At 37.8% G+C, this 19,141-nt stretch overlaps 1 protein-coding gene across 11 annotated transcripts in view; it reads left to right on the top strand.

Moving 5' to 3' along the window:
* The window catches only part of DIAPH2 (diaphanous related formin 2), a 919,875-nt gene that overhangs the window by 745,503 nt on the left and 155,231 nt on the right, over window positions 1–19,141 (top strand). For 9 of the 11 annotated variants that reach the window (XR_008616350.1, XR_008616349.1, XM_055081632.1 and 6 more), the window contains one exon: window positions 2,270–2,365. Coding sequence is in view for 9 of the 11 variants with exons in the window: in XM_055081632.1 (XP_054937607.1) it covers window positions 2,270–2,365 (96 nt within the window). In the remaining 2 variants the exon portion in view is untranslated. Of the gene's footprint in view, window positions 1–2,269; window positions 2,521–19,141 lie in introns of those variants that run through there. The other 2 variants (XM_055081633.1, XM_055081631.1) reach the window with 2 other exon arrangements.

A 19,141-nucleotide genomic window follows, 5' to 3' on the forward strand; every position in this document is an offset into this window, starting at 1 on the left:
GGAGAGGCCACAACAGTGAGAGACCCGCGTACCGCAAAAAAAAAAAAAAAAAAAAAAAAAAAAAAAAAAATCAAATTCAACTGAGTAAATTTTAAAGAGCTAATTGGATTTATTCAATGAATCATAAATTGGGCAGCATCTCATCTAGTAAATAGAAAGGAGCTCCAAAGAGCTGTACAAAATGGAAGACTTTTATAGGCCGAAGGAAGCAAGACAAGGAAGTTCTTCTAGCAAAGAGTGGATTGTTCAGACAAGGTTACCTTCCTTTGTGGGACAGTGGGGGGTCTATCAGGTAGATCTCCTTACTAGTGTTGACCAGGGAATTCCAGATTGAGTGGTTAAGATTACATTCCTGGGAAAGACTGAAACTGCAGTTAGGTTAAGTATCAAGTCTCCGGTTGGTGATGTGAGTCTTAGCACAAGTGATTCCATTTTGGGCCTGTTGTCTCGTTTTTAACAACAGAATTATGATGTTTCATCATCTGGCCATCACTTGCCTGGTTCATTTCATCTTCTTCTAGCTGTCATGCAAAGATTGATCTGGGTTCATACCTGGGCCCCTCCACATGCCAGCTGTGCGATCTGGAGCAAGATGCTTAAATTCTCTAAGTTTCAGTATACCCAGCTGAAAAACAGAGATATTTCCTGCTTCAATATGTTGTTGGGAGGATTATAAGATATAACCCATATGGGAATTCCCTGGCGGTCCAGTGGTTAAGACTCAGCGCTTTCACTGCTGTAGGCCTGGGTACGATCCCTGGTCGAGGAACTAAGGTCCCACAAGCCACGTGGTGCGGCCAAAAAAAAAAAAAACAAAAAAGATATAACCAGTGTGAAGTGCGTACTGCATAAAATTTAATTCTCCCAGATACATTCCAGCCACACCAGACTTCCTTCATTTCCTCTTTTCTTTCCATTGTAAAGAGCAGGTCATGGTTCAGATGTGTCTGCAGCCTGAATATTCCTAAAAGTGCACAATCCTCTTTCCCTGTTGAGTCACTGGGGTTCTACTTTCCCTTTATTTTTCCCGTTTTCACCAAATATTATACCTGAGAACCTCTGTGTTTCCTTTTATTTTTTCACTCAATATCCTGTCCTAGAGAATTCATTTTAAAAAAATAAATGATTTGTAACATTGAGGAAATCTCAAGTCAAATGAAGAGCATAATCAAAAGAGATTTTAGCTTATTCTTGACCCATAAGAAAATATTTTTTTCCTGTGATCTGACACCCCACAGTCAATTCTTTAAACAAAGTAGGATTTAAATTTCACTTTGGAGTAACATCAGAAATAATTTCTTCTCCCTCACTGCCCCCTTCTCTTAACCCTCCTGCCTACAAGTGTCCTCTACCCCAGACGCACACACTTAGCTACCACTCAAATTAACCACCTGGCAAGGGTCCTTTTCATCAGTGAGGCCTGTTGAGAAGAGGGTCCTCAGCTCACTGTGGATCATCCACAGCTTCGCAGAGAGTTTCTGGCAATGGACACCTTGCCCTAGCAAATCTTAAAAGTTTTTTTGACAGCCAGAATTGTCAAAGATAAGAGTAGGGTGAAATGTTTTATATACGTTTCCGTTAGGAATTTCCATGAACATCTCTTGAGTACTCCGCTCATAGGAAAAGTTTAGAAACACAACAGCATTCTAAAAGGGGTGATGAGACTCTGGCTAATGTCTCTCAAATGTAAAATGTGGACTTTCAGATGATGTGGTCACCTTTGCCTTCTGCAATGTCAGCATTTCAAAATGGGTAAAGGATATGGATTAGATAGGAACTGAATGCAAGTGTGTTTTGCAAATAGTGTCTTTTAAGATAACTGCAGATGATGGTTGAATGCTTAAGGTATTAATACAATCAGTATTTAACCTTGTGTGACTCCGCTTCATCAAATCACGCCCTGCACGTTGATTGCATTAAGCCGGGTCAGTGGTTTCTTGCTTAGGAATATCTTATAAGAATCTGAACAGGAAGGCAGCAGTAGCTGATCAGCTACTGTTTATTTGCATACTGAGCATGTCATCAGTAATACAAAAGACAAGGTCTTTAAGTTGAAAGAACAGTGGGTTTGGCATGAATTTTGCTTAATGGTGCGTAATAAGCAAAGTAGTCTGTGGTGCCAGAAACTGACAGGATCCATTATGTTAAAACAGATATATGTCTTTAATTTAGGGGTATTATGTAAATCTGACAGGAATTTTTCCCTTTATTTTCCTGTAGTTTAACTTTAATTGCTCCAAGATTAATTCCAATTTCTCCCTTCCTCCAGAAGGTGATGAGACGGGCGTGATGGATAATCTTCTAGAAGCCCTGCAATCAGGTGCAGCATTCCGAGACCGCAGAAAGCGGATTCCAAGGAATCCAGGTAAGAGCCATTCCAGCTCACATGATATTACAGAATGTAAGTGCTCAGAGCCAAGTACCAAAAAAAACCCAAAAGACAAAAAAAACAACCTTTCTCATGAAAAAAATGTTTTTAAACAGTTGATCTCAGTTCATGTGTGAAATCTCAGCAGGCTTCTATATCTACGTGATCACAAGTTTCAACTTGGTAAAAGCATCTTCAAATAACTGTAGGCTTTGCAAAAAAAATTTAGAAGCAAGGATTCCTGCTGTGTTTCATATTAAATATTTTTAATTGTGATTTTATGAACATGTGGTTTGAGTAGAAGATGGTTTAAAACCGTAAATGTAATTAAATCATTCCAAGTAATTAGCCCTAATGATGTCATGTTAGCTATTTACAGGTAAGGAAACTGAGATAATGCTCCTTTCCAGAGGCCATTTTGGCTTTGCAGTCCATTCTCCATTCTCCATGTTTCTAAAGAGAGGACAGGCACAGATGATCCAAGATCCCCAAAAGTCCCAAAATGTTGGAACCCCCTTTTTGTGTTTGTTTGATTAGTAACAAAGCCACACTATGAAAATTGATCTCGGAGGAAGAAAAAACATAAAAGAAGCAGAACAACTTCCCTCACTCAAGTGGACCCAGAAAGTTGTCTGTCTTCCCTCTTCATACCCTATGACTGAAGTAAATCATAGCTCCTCTCAGAATAATCCAAGTAGGCTGAGCTATCCATCTTCTCTAAGGAAATTTTTATATTTTTAGTTCCTATCTTTCTTGAAGTAGAGGGAAGAACTAGGTGTGTTGACTGTAAAAGCTCTCTTCATGGGCTGTAGAGCTATACGGAGACATAAATGACAAAAGGAAAATTAATAGTAAACATGGAAACTCTACTTAATTTAGATTAGTAAGATTTGCCGTGAACAGCCTGCAATTCAAAAATATTCTGTGTTTAGAATAGAAACGATCACATTTTATTAAAATGGAAATTGGTACCTCTCAAAACCATTGTACTCCAACAAACCAGTGAAAGAAATGGAGCCCAGAGCAGAATGGTCCAGAAAAGCTTTTGGCAATGGTGAAATTCATGGTGGAAGACAATATAAGTTATATTTCATCTTTTTCACATTTGAGTGAATCCCGATGGGTGCATTAGCCTGAAGGTTAGATTTGGTTGAGAGGACAAGAGTGTTTTGGTTGGAGTGTAAGACCGCTTTATGTGGATGAAGACATTGCAGATGGCCTACAGAAAGAGTGGAAGACTGCAGGAAAGAAACTTAACATCTATATTTATGTGTCCACATTTTTTACGGTAATGCTGCATGGCAGAATGTTAGGAGCAGTACTAATCTGTCCTCAATCTTTACCTGTAAAATGAGAATATTCTATCATGCTACCAGAGGCCCCTGCCACCTTTTAAGGAAAATAGAAACCTTCCCTGCTCTTTCTTGAACAAACAGAGCATTAATAGGCAGTGGAAGCAAACTGAAATAATTTTTCTATCAATTCTGTTCTCTGTTAAGCAGCTGATAAGTAAAAGCATGTCATTCTGTGCCATAAAAGAACTGCCGTCATGTTTCTAGGCTGTTTATTTTTAAAATACATTTGCTAAGGCCCCTGTCTGACTAGTCTCACACCTCATACTGACTCTAGAACGACTGTACTGAGAGAAACAGATCATTCCATGGGGTTTCTGTGAGTTTGGTACTCAAGGGAGTATAGTGTTGTCAACTGTGAAACACCACGAATATATTCACAAACTGCATAATTTTTTAGTACTGATTCCAAGTAATCTAAATTGGGACCTCTTTTGCTTTGTAGTTGGAGGGCCTCCATGAACACGTAGGGTCAAAAATATCAGCCCAGTTAGCCCTGGCAGTCATTCCAAGTGACAGCAGCCAATGCAAATGTCTAGCGGTAAGAAGAAACTGGAAGGCAGACAGTGGCAGTGATTGGTAAAGGATCTTGGACATCAGCAGAAGTGCGTGAAGGGACGGGGAGGGGAAGGCAGGCACAGAGTTAGCGAGTCTGCCAAAAACTCTCCCGTCTGCTTCCCTCTTTCTAAAAGCGACAGAACTGGGGTGGGGGGGGGGGGCTTTTCCAGACTTCCTCGCTGTTTCTGCCTCTCTTAGCTAAGATCATCTTTTCCTGCTGGCCTCCTTTCGTTTTCACTTTCCTAGGCACCTTATTTGGTTCCTTTCCAAGATCCCATTGACTTTCTATTGCTACACTTTCCCTGTTTAACCCCAGCATCCTTGCTCCTGTCCAGAAACCTCTACTTCACCATGATGAGATAAAAGCAGAAAAATCAAATTATAAAGAATGCTGTTTACTCCAGGTAGAGTCGTATCAGAGGAAATAGCCAAAAAATCTGAAATCAGAGTCAACCACAGACAGCAAAGCGGTACTTCTCCTCTTGCCAACCCCATTATCGTTGCTTACAGATGGGCACCCCGGCATGTAAAATACAGAGCCCTACAATTGTGCTTCTAATTGCAGTGTTTTCAACTGCATATTTAAACAAAATCAGGTGAGAGTCTGTATTCTTCATTAGAAAATCAAAATGTTAATAAATGGTACGATTAGTGGCCGACATTGCAGATCTTCCACAGTGATCCGCTGTTCCCCTCCCAAGAAGAACTCATATTAGTTAACTCAGGAGCTCCCAAATATTGCCTCCTGCCCATTCAGCTGAGTCTGTTATTTCAGTTAAGGGCACCAAAACCATTTTAAGGGAGACGATCACATCAGCAGTGATATCGAAAATATAAATAACTGGTATAGCGTGGGCCCCAGCCAATCAGAATGTGCACAGGCAATAAGTAGCCACTATGGCTGCTACTGGCTGAATTACCCAGATTACAGCTGTGCTGGTGTCAACCTCAGAGCTTAGGAAATGAGCCCCTAAACGTTTATTCGTGCCCTGGACCTCTGTTCTGTGAAAGGTACTATGCTGGACATGATGGCAGATGCAGAAATAATTAAGATAAGATTTCCTTCGTTATAAGACCCTTGTGTCTTATAGAAAAGATAAAAAAAGACAGAAAGACTACAGGATAAGGCAGATGATAAGGGGCATTATACACCAGGTGTTAATAACATACTGTGTGAGTTCTGAGGAGGGAAGTACTGTACCATATTGATATGTCAGAAAAAATATCATGGAGAAAAACGCTTTGAAGGATGAGTATGGATGTCAGCAGTAGGAGTTGGAGGTGGGGATAGTGGGCATTTGAGTCAAATGAAGCACCATTAAGAGTTTAGAAAGTGCAAAGCATTTTGGGAGAATGGCAAATGGGACAGCTAGTAAGAAAATAGGTTATATAAAGTGTAAAAGTACGGAGATAATTCTGGAAAAGTGGGTTGTTACCCTATCATACAGTGCTTGAATAAGAGACTAAGGTGTTTGCATATCATTCTTTAGGCAATGGGAGTATATTGTTTTTAGCGGTGGAAGAATATGATCAAAGCTCTATATTAGGACATTTAATCTATAGGAATGTAGGTGATGAATTAGTCATATTCTTAGTCATATGAATAATTCTTAGTCAAAAGGAGATAATTTAGGAGAAGGGGAGTAGCCAGGAGTCAAGGATAATCCTAGGGTTTTGACTTTGATTATCTGGGAGGACAGTTGGGTTACGAGAGAAAACTATTAAGATCAGGAAAAAGGAATAGTGATAGAAGACAAATTCAGTTTTGGGCAAGTGAAACTGACAGTGGTAGCAGAGCATTGAGGTCAAGATGTCCAGAAGTTTCTTGGAAATATGAGTGTAGATTTCATCACAAGAGGCTGAGTTTATGAGATTTCTGGTTATACTTTGGAAATGGAAGAGATTATTAGAGAGATTATTAAGTGAAAAGAGATCCAAAACCAGAAGCTTGAAAATGCCTCCCCTTTGGGGCTAAAAGTAGAACTAGCAGAGAAGATAGACCAGGAGCAGTTGGGTATGTAGGAGGCCAATCAAGACATTATTATTCTAGAAGCAAAGGAAGGCAGAAAAGGTGGGCATTTTCAATAATGGCATATGCTACAGTGGAATCAAAAAGGATAAAGACCAATGATTGGCCATTTGGGAGCTCTCTAGTGACATTTTAAGAGCATCTTTTCAATATTGGAATGGAATTGGGAGAGCCAGAATGCAGGGACTCAGCAGTGAGTAGATGGTGAGGCTCTAGGGGTAGATAGTATTCATTCAACAATGAAACAATTCTATTGGATGCCCCCTGGGCATCACGTGCTGGATTAGGTACTGAGGATGCAACACCAAACAGGACTCTTGCCTCAAGGAGCTCACGTACCATTTGGGAAAACACGAATATCATCCACGTGATACAAGTGTAGTGCAAGAAACTAACATGACATTTCAAATCAATACTTCAATTAAAAAAATTTTTTTAATTAAAAAATGCAATGCAATCTTATATGTGCCATAATGAGATAGGAATCGTGTGCTTGTGCAGCACAGGACATAGAGTAACTCCCCGCGTCCCCTCCCCTCTCGTCTTTATATTCCCTGGAATATGGACTACACTTTCTAGAAGTTTGGTCTGCGAAAAGAGCACCTCAGTTTTCCTTAATTATCTAGGATGGATTTATCATCTATAAATTTGGCCAAATCTTTCTGGACCCTCTTTGTTACAGCCTTTGTTAGCACTTAAGGTAATAAGTCCCATATGTTTACAATCTACTTTGTAAAGAATTGCCCATCAGTATTCCCGACTTTGTCATTATAAGATCAAAGGTAAGCTTTGGAGGAAAAAGAAACACGTGACGAAAAACCTTGCAGGAGTAAAAACCACACTTAAAATATTAATACACAATGCCACATCTGTTTTCTTTCTGAATAGCTACAGATACTTAGAACATGCTTCTTCTCTTTGAACCAACTCCACCTCTTCCTTCTTTGCCCACTGTAAGTATAAACAGGCTTCTCGGCAATAGATAGATATCTAACTTAGCTATTTTGGCTCTGACTAGATTTTGATATATAGTTCTAGACATTAAAAACACACACACAAGAAAAGCATTATGAAGAAATGAAAGCAGGAAACAAAAGAAATGTACTTTGGTTTTAGAACCACTCAGGGCAACCAAGAAAACTAAATTTGAAAAAAACAGAAGAAACTCTGGAGACACGTGATCCTATTTTTATGGATCAGCAAAAGATAAAAGTCTGAATGAGAAGGTATAACTTACCATTTGAGAACAGAGAGGAGACAAGAAAAAATGATATTCAACAGAGGAAAAAAAACCAAACTCTAAGTATTAGGAAAAGTATTTTCGTAGCAAAACAAAACGCACATTTTCTTGGGCCTCTCTACCTCACAGTAACCACTGTTCCTTCGCTTTCACCTATAATCCCATGCATTTCCCTGCCTGCTGTTTGGTGTAGCAACCGGCACTCTCCTGCCTTCACGATGCCAGAGCCTGTGAGCGGTCAGTGGCAAAGTGGGAAGAAATGCCTCTGTCTTCCTTGAGTGTGACACTCCACCTATGTGCAGTGTGACACTCCACCAATGTACCAAGATAATATACTACTTAAGCATCAAGGTCTTACAGACATTTTTAGAAAAACAGCTTTCAGGTTTAAGTTACAGCCCTCTTGATCTCCGTAGGATTTGGCCCCACACAGCAAGGCCCAAAGACAAGCCCATGTAGTACTCAGTATCCTCCTCCTTTTTTGATGACCAGGGTCTGTTGGGGTTTTGCGTTTGTTTTTCTTTTATTATTTGTACTAAGTCAAGCTGGTCATCATTCTAAGCTGTTTACTTCTTTCTCCCTGTGGAAGAGTTCTTTCCCTTGAGCCTCCTCAGTCTCTGTTTCTAAGTGTTAGAATCTTAGATTAGCCAACTAAACCCCATTTTGTCTATAGTACAGTTATTAGATTGGAATGTGCAGTTCAAATTTAGTAAAAAATGACATTATGCAAACAAATAAACAAATAAAAACACAGCATTCATCCAACTATTTATTGATCAAATAGTAGGGGCCAGGCAACAGTGCTAGGACCCTGGAAGGCAAAGATGGATAAAGCATGGGTTTTACCCTCAAGAACTCAGCGGCTCATGGGAAAGACAGAATTATACATAATGTCAATGCTATGATATAAGTATGTACAAAGTGCTAAAAGAGGAATAAACTGCCTGGAGAATTCAAGGAAGTTTTCGTGATGAAAGTGGCATTTGAACTGTTTTGAAGGATGAATAGTAGTTTGGAGAACAGGGGGAATGGTGGCAAATACATGCAATGGAGACACGGAAGGGAACGGTGGTAATGATGAAAAGTTTGTTGTAACAAAAAGCCAACACACACACACACACACACACACACACACACACACACACACACACACGAAAGCAAGCGGGGTTGAGACTGGAGATAACCAATTTGGGGAACATCTGCATGTATATGATTATAGAAACCTTGGGATCACCCAGGAAGAGTATGTCCAATGAGAGGTAAAGGCCAAGACTAGTGCCTTTGGGAATTACAATATTTAGGTGGAAAATAGAGGAATCAACAAAGGGCACTGAGAAAAAAAAAATAGTCAGAAAGGGAAGAAGAGAAACAGCAAAAAGTGATGCCTGGAAGACCGAGGTTAGAGAGAATTTCAGAATGGAGAAAGTCAGCAAGGTCACATCCTGCAGAAAGTTAAGTAAGTAGAATGATGACTGAAAATAGACCAGTGGGTTTGTCAGCTAGCAGGTAACAGCTGTCCTTTTCCCGAGCCGTTTCAGTAGAACGGTGAGGGCCAAGAGGGAGGATTTAATGGATTAAAGAATGAAGAATATCTTTTGTTCCTTAAGTGCTGGCGCTTGAAGGAAAGAAAGGGAGTTAGAGAATGAAAAGATAAATTGCATCTCTTCTAGAGATTCTGACAGGAAACTCTAGATGCTTTCGAGGGTCTTGAATGGCATTGCCAATCATAAATTATGCCTGGTTTTACTTCCAAATATAGGACACTTTTCCCTCTTAATTCAACTGTATTTATTGAGCATATACTATGCGATGTACTTAAAATACTTTAGCATGCTTGGCGTTTTACAGTTAACAAAGCATTTTCTCATCTGTTGTGTGTATGTGATTCATAGCCATCTAATAATGCAGAGTTCTGTTTGCATAAGTTAAAATGAAGGACATTTGGGGCTCATACAGAGAGTTTAGCTGGTGGGGGTGGAGGTGGGGAAGGAGATAAAAAGGATCAAATAATCCTCAGGCCAGCCACTCAGTGTTCTCAGGAACATTAGTTCGGTTACCTCTTGGCAATAACTAGAGGGTGAATTCTAGGATCTTGGTGAAATCGATCAACATTTAGGTGACAGTTAAAAATACGAGAGCAGGTAAAATAATCTGGGGAAAATGAGTAGAGCAGCTGGCAACGGGAAAACCCTGGAGAAAACAAACATTTGTGACACTGGTTCTCACCCCTGGCTCCACACTGGAATCACTTTGAGGTACTTCTAAAAAAAATACCCATGTCCAGTTCCTCTCTGAAGCAATCAAATCCAAATCTATGGAGTCAGAGTCTGAGCAATAGTATATTTTAAAAGTAATTCAGATATACACTACTATATATTAAATAGATAAACAACAAACACCTACTGTATAGCACAGGGCACCGTATTCAATATCTCATAATAGCCTATAATAGAAAATAATCTGAAAAAGAAGAAATATGTGTGTAACTGAATCACTTCGCTGTACATCTCAAACCAACACAACATTGTAAATCAACTGTACTTCAATTAAAAAAAAAAGGTACTCGGGCGATTTTAATGTCACAAAAGTTGACAACCACCAATTTATGGGACTAGCTTGGAAACCGAAGCACATAAAAGATAGCATGAAGGGGTTTGTTCTGGAGGAGTGGGGAGAAAAAAGCTAGTGTGGTATCGCTGAGGCCAAAGGAATAGAGCTTTTCAAAGAGTAAGTGCTGAGTAGCATCAGATGTAGCCAGGAGGACCAATAAAATAAGGATTGGAAAGGATCCAGTGGATTTAACTGTTAGGAATTCATTGGTGACCTTAGCAAAAACAGTTTTAGGAGAGTGTGTTTGGACGGGGGTGAGAGTGAGGCAGATGCCTGGAGTTCTAAAATGCTATTCGTTTTTAAGGCCACTTAATTTAGTGTCTTTTTTTTTCATCGCTTCATGTGAATCTTATGATGAAGTGTGTACCTGTATTAGTTACTTAATTTTTGTTTGTTTTTTTCTTTTTCTTTACGGAAATTAAATTTTACTTTCAGGACAGACACATACATGTATTGATTAATAAGACCTAGGTTTGCATTAGGGAGGCTAGGAACAGAAGATTGCTATGTAGTCTATCCTTGATTATTCTTTGACAACTAGAGAACAAATTGAACACAGACCATTTATGCCCTATTTATATGCAAAATTGTTCTAAGCAAGCACTGATGATGTTCTCTAAAGAAATTTCAATCACTTTGCTTGTCTGTTCTCCTACACAATATAATCAGCTCTGCTGCAGATTTCTTCATTGGTGATCTCTGCAAGCTAGTAGGAGATAAGGTCAATTTCAGTTGATTTTTATGAGAATATGAATTTAACAGGCTTCCTTTAGATATTGGAATATGGGATAAGTTAGGACAAGCAATTATTAGGCAGCAGTCAATTTCTCTTGGTAGTTTTAATTCCATGTCAGAAATTCGCAGACATGCTAATGTTGGTAGCTAAGCTCCCATAACCACCTGCTTATTTACAAACCTTCAGTTCAGGAATAAATCGTGGGGACCCTATATGTCGGGTGCGTGATACCGCTCTAACATGAGCAGACACTCTGTGCATCTATAACTGTATTAAATGACAAGGTATTTATCAGACTGTCATAAGTATCTTAAATTTTCTAGAAAACTAATTGCTTTCAAAACTAAAGGGAAATAATTGTTCTAATTGGTGGTTGTAATGATTGGCTTATTTCTCTCATATGGACTCAGTAGTATATTACTGAAAATCTTCCTAAACGGGGATAAGAAACGATAAACTCTGCTTCCTGTCCAGCTGAATTCCATCTGCTGCCCCAATGGCCAAAGGCAGCTAGATTCACCTGCAAATGACTGTACTCCCTACCCATCTCCCAGTTTTAATGAAACCTTTGGAAATACCTCTCCTGCTTATTATGATTTTAACCTTACTCCTGGTAGTTTCTTTCCCTGTGTCCGTTAAAATGAGAGGAGCCGAAGGAGAAGGAAGGAAGAGGGCAGTGGGTACCTAAGGCTCTATAATACCCTTCCGAGATTCAAGTTCTTCCATTATTCACTGGTATTTTTTGCGTTTGCAAAAGGATGAGCGCAGATACCTTGAACCTAATATTGTGCTTCACCTATTCCAGGAAGCCTTTTAAGGTTATGCTCAATGTCAACTCTCTTAAGGATATTGATGATACAAAGTGTTAAAATACGTCAAGGTTTATAACTATATTTCACTAGTAAAAGATTGTGATATATTTTTAGTACCTAGCACATAACTCAGTATAGTGTATACTCTTGATAACTGCTTGTTGAACACTTCACAATTATTAAAAAAAAAAAATTGAATCTACATGAAAGCCTTTTCAATATATTGTACCTAAAGCTATCTCTCAGGTTTGAAGTTTGGAGGATGAAGGAAATAGAAATTCCATTCTACATCACTGTAAATGAAATTCCATTAAATCTGAGTTTATTTTATGGGCAAGCTCGAATATCCTATGTATGTTACCTTCACAAGACCTTTTCTACTCAGTAATGTTTAGGCTTGACAAGTGAAGAAAAATGCTGAGTTTTTATAAAAAACAAAATATAACTATATGCCATTACTCTTATTCTTACATCCATTGTACTTGCATTTGATTACTGCCTCTTTGTCATTCTCAACTCAAATCATGGTTTGTTCTATTCCTATGACTTAGAGGGCAAAATTCCTAAGTACTACTAGAGAAAATACAGGAAAAGTAGATTGACAACAGCCTTTTAAGTTTTACACATCTTCTCATCAGTCTTTGCAAATATGTCCTATAAGACAGGGGAGGTGGACGGGAGTTAGTGAATCTCTTTAGAATAACATTAAATGGTAATTGTTTTTCCAGTTTTCTCACAGATTTACTCAGGAGGACCAATCTTTCTGAAATTTAAGGGGTTTTATCTAGTACGTAGGGGTATTCTAGGGATTTGAGCTGTTTGTTTCAGAGACTTTCTAGAATCCAGGATGATATTTTCCCTTTCCGCTTGGGAAGGTTTTAGCTTGAGATTTCTGGGGTTACTGGTCTGTTCTATTGTTTGTCTTGCATAGATGTAGTATACAGCAAGCAATACAGTACTCTCTGGACAATGAACAGGGATTTTTTTTTTTTCATGTCATACATTATTCAGCACTCTGCAGTGGTTTCAGAAAGCCAGTGCATATCCTGGACACAAAGAAACGAAAAAACACAAAAACAAGGATATGATTTTTCATATTGTTGTTTGGAAAGTTAATACTGTTGTGCATGGATTTCATCTTTCTTGCACAGTTAGAATTCCTGTTAGACTTTTAGCAGCCTTATAGCTATTCATCAAAAGTGTAAATGTTTATTGTGTTTCCTAATAAACTGATAGATTATCTTCAAATATTTGGAGTTAACCTGTGAAGGGGAATTTGTACCAGGAGGGATAAGCAGTATGGCTTTGTGTGGATAGGCCAGTGTTTATTTTAGTTATGTTTGTGACTTCATCTCAGTCATCTATATCAGTACTATTTTATGTGACAGAGATCATGAGAGATGACTGTGCTTTGTGCATAATATTTGTAGATTTTATTTTATTACCATATCAACAGATAATTGGAATCAAACATAAACATTTTTGAATTAAAAAGAAAAAGGACTCTTTAAACAACTTTTCTAGTACGTAGATTTCATTTTAAGGTCCAAATTGAACTCTCATGCACATGTGGAGAACATTAAAACAAGTTCAGTTAATAGTCCTAAAAACCCCAACATGAAGGCACCAAGTGCCTTCCTTAGTGACTGGGGTAGTGGTCCAAGATAGAAAATAAATTTAGAAATGAAGTTCCAACATAATGAACTTCTAGGAAATTATTAGAGGATATTTTAAATGTTGAATTCAGGGTGGTAGCAGATTGGGAAGGGCAAATGGGAAGAAAAGTATCACATTTAGCAATTTAAATTTTTTTTTCAGTTGCCATAAATAGTATTGATCAGTTTGCAGGGCTCATTTAGAACTGAAACTTCCTGGCAGAGGAAGATGCAAAGCACTGAAAAAGGATTATGGTCAAGTTGAATGGTGTCCACACAGATTCTTTGCATTATAAATTATCCTTATGCTTCCAGTTTCTTAACTTTTTTCCCACTTACCATGCTTTGCGGTCCTGGGGCCTTTTGTACACCACTTTCCTCACTTCCCTTCTGCTGCTTCAGAAGAATCCTGTTGTATCAATTTATCTCCCTCACAACACTGTTTCCCACCTCCATTGTCCCAATCTGATTTTCCGCGCGCTAGCCGTGGAAAAGAAAGACTAGGGGGAGGAAATGGGGGAATATAATTATATCAGCATTGTTTGAAGTCTATTTTATTTCTCTTAAATCTCAGCATTGTCTCTTTTATGAAAACAAAGACCACTGGCAATACTTATTGTTCCAAATAAACCCTCTCTTACTTTATGCCAAATTGTTCCTCATCTTGGTGGCAGGGAAGGGGGCAACGAAGGGCATTTCAAAGGGACAGGGAAACGTTCCTGGATGGGCTTTTGGCTCCCAACCTTTTTGGAATTATGTTGTCATTGCTGCTGAAATTTATAAGTACTCCTGATAGTGAGGAAAGCATCAAGTAGACAATAAACCTTAATAAATTACATAATACATAAATTATTTTACCAATTAGTATAGACAATTGTGAAATGACTACATGATTTTTTGCTCGCAAAAAGTATACACTCTTAAGAAGAAAACCGAAAATACCTTTTCATAAAAATTCCTCAAATCACAATGCACTGTTATTTACAGCTTGACAGGTATGAATGTCTTCAATGAAAAGGAAGATGTTCGGGATTTCAATGAGTAGTTTAGCAGGTTTAGTATTTTTTTATTTTTGTCTCTCTACATTCATTCAAATGAAATATTAGATTTTACTGGAACAGGTCATAATTAAGTTCTACTCTAAGGAGATTTCTTTATTATTAAGGCACATAAAACAAAACTTTCTTAAAAAAGCACTTTTCTTATAAGCTAATATGTTAAATTTTTCTCTAATATCTTGAAAACGTACGCCTCCGTTCATTTACTTTTTTCCTTAACTTGAAGACTAACTCCAGTAAAAGAAAGACTGTACAGTGTGTGTGCTTATCTGTTTACCTAAACCCAAGTGTGGCCCTTGGAAAGTAGCACCTCTTATCAATCGTGATTGTTTTCATCAAATCATGCAGAAACATTTTTGTTATGCATTATGCATAATTTATCCAACTACTACTTAACTTCTATTCTTGACCATCAAATAGGTTTTGTTACCCTCGTTGATTTGGCTATAGAAGTTAAATGTGGCAATTTTTTTTTTTTAATGGAAAAGAAGCTCCATTTTGAAGTATGCCTTCTTTTGGCTTTTCTGAGCTCTATAACATGTGGTACATGTCCTGGCATAATTGAAGGTAAAAAGGGTAGTGATTGGGTAGAATTCATCACAGAATTTCACTTCCTGTGTATCCAAAGCTGCTTTTGTACCAATCAGCTATGACCTTTTATTCTAGCCTTAAGGTATGAGATTATTAGAGGCAACCATTTCTGAAATATTTTCTTTCTAATAGTAGTTTAAGCAAATTTCCTTGCAGTGCTGACTCTTTTTCAGGGTGGTCCCCGCCCCCCGTGTGCTGCTTCTTTCCACTAAGCTGCTAAATCTTTCGCAGAGGAATTAAACGTAATGTTTCTGGAAACGTGAAGAGCTTGTGCCCTTTTCTGAGTGTCCTACTTCAGAAATATTGCAGCTGCAGTGGCATTACGTGCCTTCGTTTCTTTCTGTTTCTCTCTGCAGGGAAATTCCTGCTTTAAGGTAGACCCACGCTCTTTTATTCCTGGAATTTTCCTCTTCTAAATGATGTGAAAGCTTCAGTCGCGTTTTTAAAGCACATTGTTTCTTTGTCAACTTATTTCACATCAGTTGACCATGCCGCTTGTAGGAATTATGGGGACTGGGTAAGAGGGTCTAAATGAATACTTATAAATCCATCTTTTCTGTTGGAGAAATAACCCAAAGCAAGAGCTCTCTGAACACAGTCATAATAACGCGATCTTTAGAGATGACGCACAGTGCATTACCAATGTATGTGATACGGCGAATGTCTCCACAGCCCGTAAAACGTCAGAAATGCAGCTAAAATGAAAACAAACCCCGGGTACATTTTCACGGTGCTTCAGTCATAGGACAACATTGCTGCCAAGTGAAAAGTTCCCATTTGACTTGCATTTGGGGCAGAGAATGAGAGAACTTTGCTAAGGTTGCCTTGTTTATTCCCCTTCCTCCAAAGCATTTCTTTTATGTGATGCCTCCACTTTCCCACCCACTTGTCATTTTATTTGTTTTCAGTGTGAATATCATACTATTTATGACATGGTCACTGCTTTTGAAGTTCACTTTCCAGAGCTTTAAGTTTTATTGAGAAGACGATAATTTTCTTAAAAAAATAAAATAATAGGTTATCAAACAAATTAGTTAAATCCCATTCAAATAATAGAAGGAGGCAAACTTGACATTCACCTTTGACATCTAATTTGAATCTTTTGTGCATGCTGTTCTGAAAGCTCCTACCACTTGTTAAATTTGAATGGGAGAGAACAAAACAGAGATAGTAGAATATTACTTCTTTTTCACTACCTTTAAATTAATTGCAGATTACATGGGACCATATCTGCATTATTAAAGTGAGAAATTCAATAAGTACTCTAAAGTGTTCTACTCTTCTAACTTCTTTAATAATGTCAAGATTCTGCATCAGAAGAGCAAGGGAATTAATATTTTGTTATGGTTAAAATGTTTTTTTCTTTCTTAACTAACAAACTTAAAAATTCTTTTTTCTCACATTTATGATTCTTCTTAGGCTAATTGAAACAGAATTCACATGAGTAATTTATATTACTGACTGCCTGCCGCTTAAACATTCATGGAAGGAAAAATCAAGTTGTGGAATAAAAAGAAATAAGCCTGCTTTGAAAAGATGATATTAACAATTTTGGTAGTTTATATTTTCTTAAATAAGGTAGTTTTGAAACATGTAAATACGTGAAGCTGGAAATGAATCTTCCTTATTCTAGCACTGGTTATGATTCATGGTTAGCACTGGTGCAAGCTGGTAATTTACAAACCTCATAGATTTTTATGCTCTTTGTACCCCTATGTGTCAACTGTACAAATGATAAAATAATAATCAAAGGACTGATGGTCAGTATAATAGCTACTGTGCTCTAGATATCTTTTGTGCTTTGGCATTAAATGTCTCTCTTGCCTTGGTATCTACTTTTCAAAAATCTACTACCCATTCCTGATACTACTTAACTGGGGTTGTTAGTCCTTTGACAGTACTGCATGCTGTTGACAGTATCTTTTAATTTGCTTAATTTCCTGACATTTTCTATGTAAATTTTTTACATTGGGATTTTTAAATGCCAGATTTGTGCTTAAAATAGAAAAGCCCTCCACTAATAAGATTTAGTCATATCACCTAAGTACTACAGAGTTGTCCCAGATGTAAAGAGGGGGAGATAAAGAAGGGATCACAGATAACAAATTTGCCCTGCTTTCTCCACAAAGTTATTACAGCAAGCCTTAAGTCTCAGCTTTTATTGATAAATATAAATATGGGTTATGTAAGGAAAGCCTATGCCTGTTTATAATAGCATTCAAATCTGGTTTTAGTCATTGCGTTGGGCCAAACTGCTCCATAAGCAGTCCCAAGGCAATCTGAAAACAGGTATTTGTTGCATAATCTGTTTTTATTGCGTATGTATTTTATTTTATGATTTTGTAATTAAAGTAATAAAACTAAATAATATTTCCTGGCTAACTAGCAGGTAAACAACTTGACACAATATAAATGTATTTTATCTTGTGAAACAACTGATGGTCATTCCAAAGCAAGATTGTTGGGGAGGGGTGGGAGAAGGTAGGATTTTCAATTGGTTACCAGGCTTTTAACAAAACAATTCCTATTATAATCCTAGAGAATTTCATCTGCCTAAATCCCCACTCAGTTGACAAGCAAGGAGTGAGAGCTGTAGTCAGAGGAACAAAGGATAAGGGGACCAATATCTGAATGAGCCCCTCCTCCCGCCATGGTGCCCTTTAGAGGGACCCATTATGCCCTGGGTTAGAACCTCTCACCACTGCTTGTGAAAATACTCGGCATTGAATGGTGCTGTATGTCTTACATTCTACTTACTAAAATTGCTTATACAATTTCAATTGGCTATGGTATTTATCATGTTCTGTCCTCAGCATTATGCAGCATGGTTAAGCCTACAAAGCAGCTGCTTTTTTTTTTTTTTTTTTTTGGTGGATCAAGTGATTATTATGTATTGTGCGAACATCAGTTCAAGTTTCTTGAGTGCTGTGGCATCTAGATGAAGGGTAGTAAATAAACATTAGGCTTTAACAAAAAAAAGACTTTTATGCTATTCTTCAAATTCTACATTGCGTGGAAATAAATAGTGGCTGTAGGACCCTTTTATTTCAGTAAAACTTAGATATATACATCCACTGGTGAGCACATATACATCTGCACCTTAATGTTAGTGGAATTTGCACATGGGTATCAAAAGGTAAAAATCCTCAAAGATATTATAAAATCATGTTATATAGTTAAGTTTTTACGATGGTTCAAAACTAAGGGGTGTCTGTGCGTACCATGAATTAATATGTGTACAATTTTTTAACCTATAACACCCTTGAAAAAATAGCTTTAGAATGATAAGCAGCTTGGTTAGTTTCTTTTAAAGTATGTGGATCTGGGGAGGATGGGTTTTAATTATAAAAGCCTCTTTGAAAATCATACTTGGTAAAACAAGCTATGTTGTATGTCTGCATGTACATATGTAACTCCTTTGGTGTCTAGTAAGAACTAGGTGCCATTCTATCATGTTTTCCACTCTCTCCTTGGGCTATTTCAAGTCTGAGACTTTCTCATTCTGCAGCCCCTGCCTCCCCACCGCTTCTGCCTTGATCCCTCAACCACATTGTCTCTTTTCTTCTCTTTCCATCTGGGAACTCTTATGTCCCACAGTTTACTGAAGTGCTGTAACTACAGCCTGTATCTCTTATTAACATATCTCTGTGCTATGCTTTTATGTGGTAGTATAGAATATTAATGCGATTAGCACCATTCATTAAGATGTACTGCCCATTCGAGTGACAGCCTTAAGTCACAGGATAAGCCTCCTTTAAAATGGTCTCCTTTTTTTTTTTTTTGAAGGAAGGGAAAATTTGTAATTAAAAAAAAAAGTTAAAACCTCTCAGAAAATCTACCATGGCTAATCCATTCAACACCCTCTCCCTCAAAAAAAGAGGAAGTTTCGACATTGAAACTTGGGGAAGCTTCATAATGATAGCACATTTTCCATACTTTAATAAATTAATCCATAAGTTAATCACAAGTGAGGATACCTTGCTTATTTCCTACAGTGACTATGAAGATAAAGTGATGACCAGACATACAAAACAAACTTATGATTACCAAAGGGGAAGGGGGGGGATAAATTAGGGGGTTGGGATTAACATGTACACACTACTATATTTAAAATAGATAACCAACAAGGACC

The sequence above is a fragment of the Physeter macrocephalus genome, chromosome 21 (genome assembly GCF_002837175.3).
Source record: "Physeter macrocephalus isolate SW-GA chromosome 21, ASM283717v5, whole genome shotgun sequence".
Lineage (NCBI taxonomy): Eukaryota > Metazoa > Chordata > Mammalia > Artiodactyla > Physeteridae > Physeter > Physeter macrocephalus.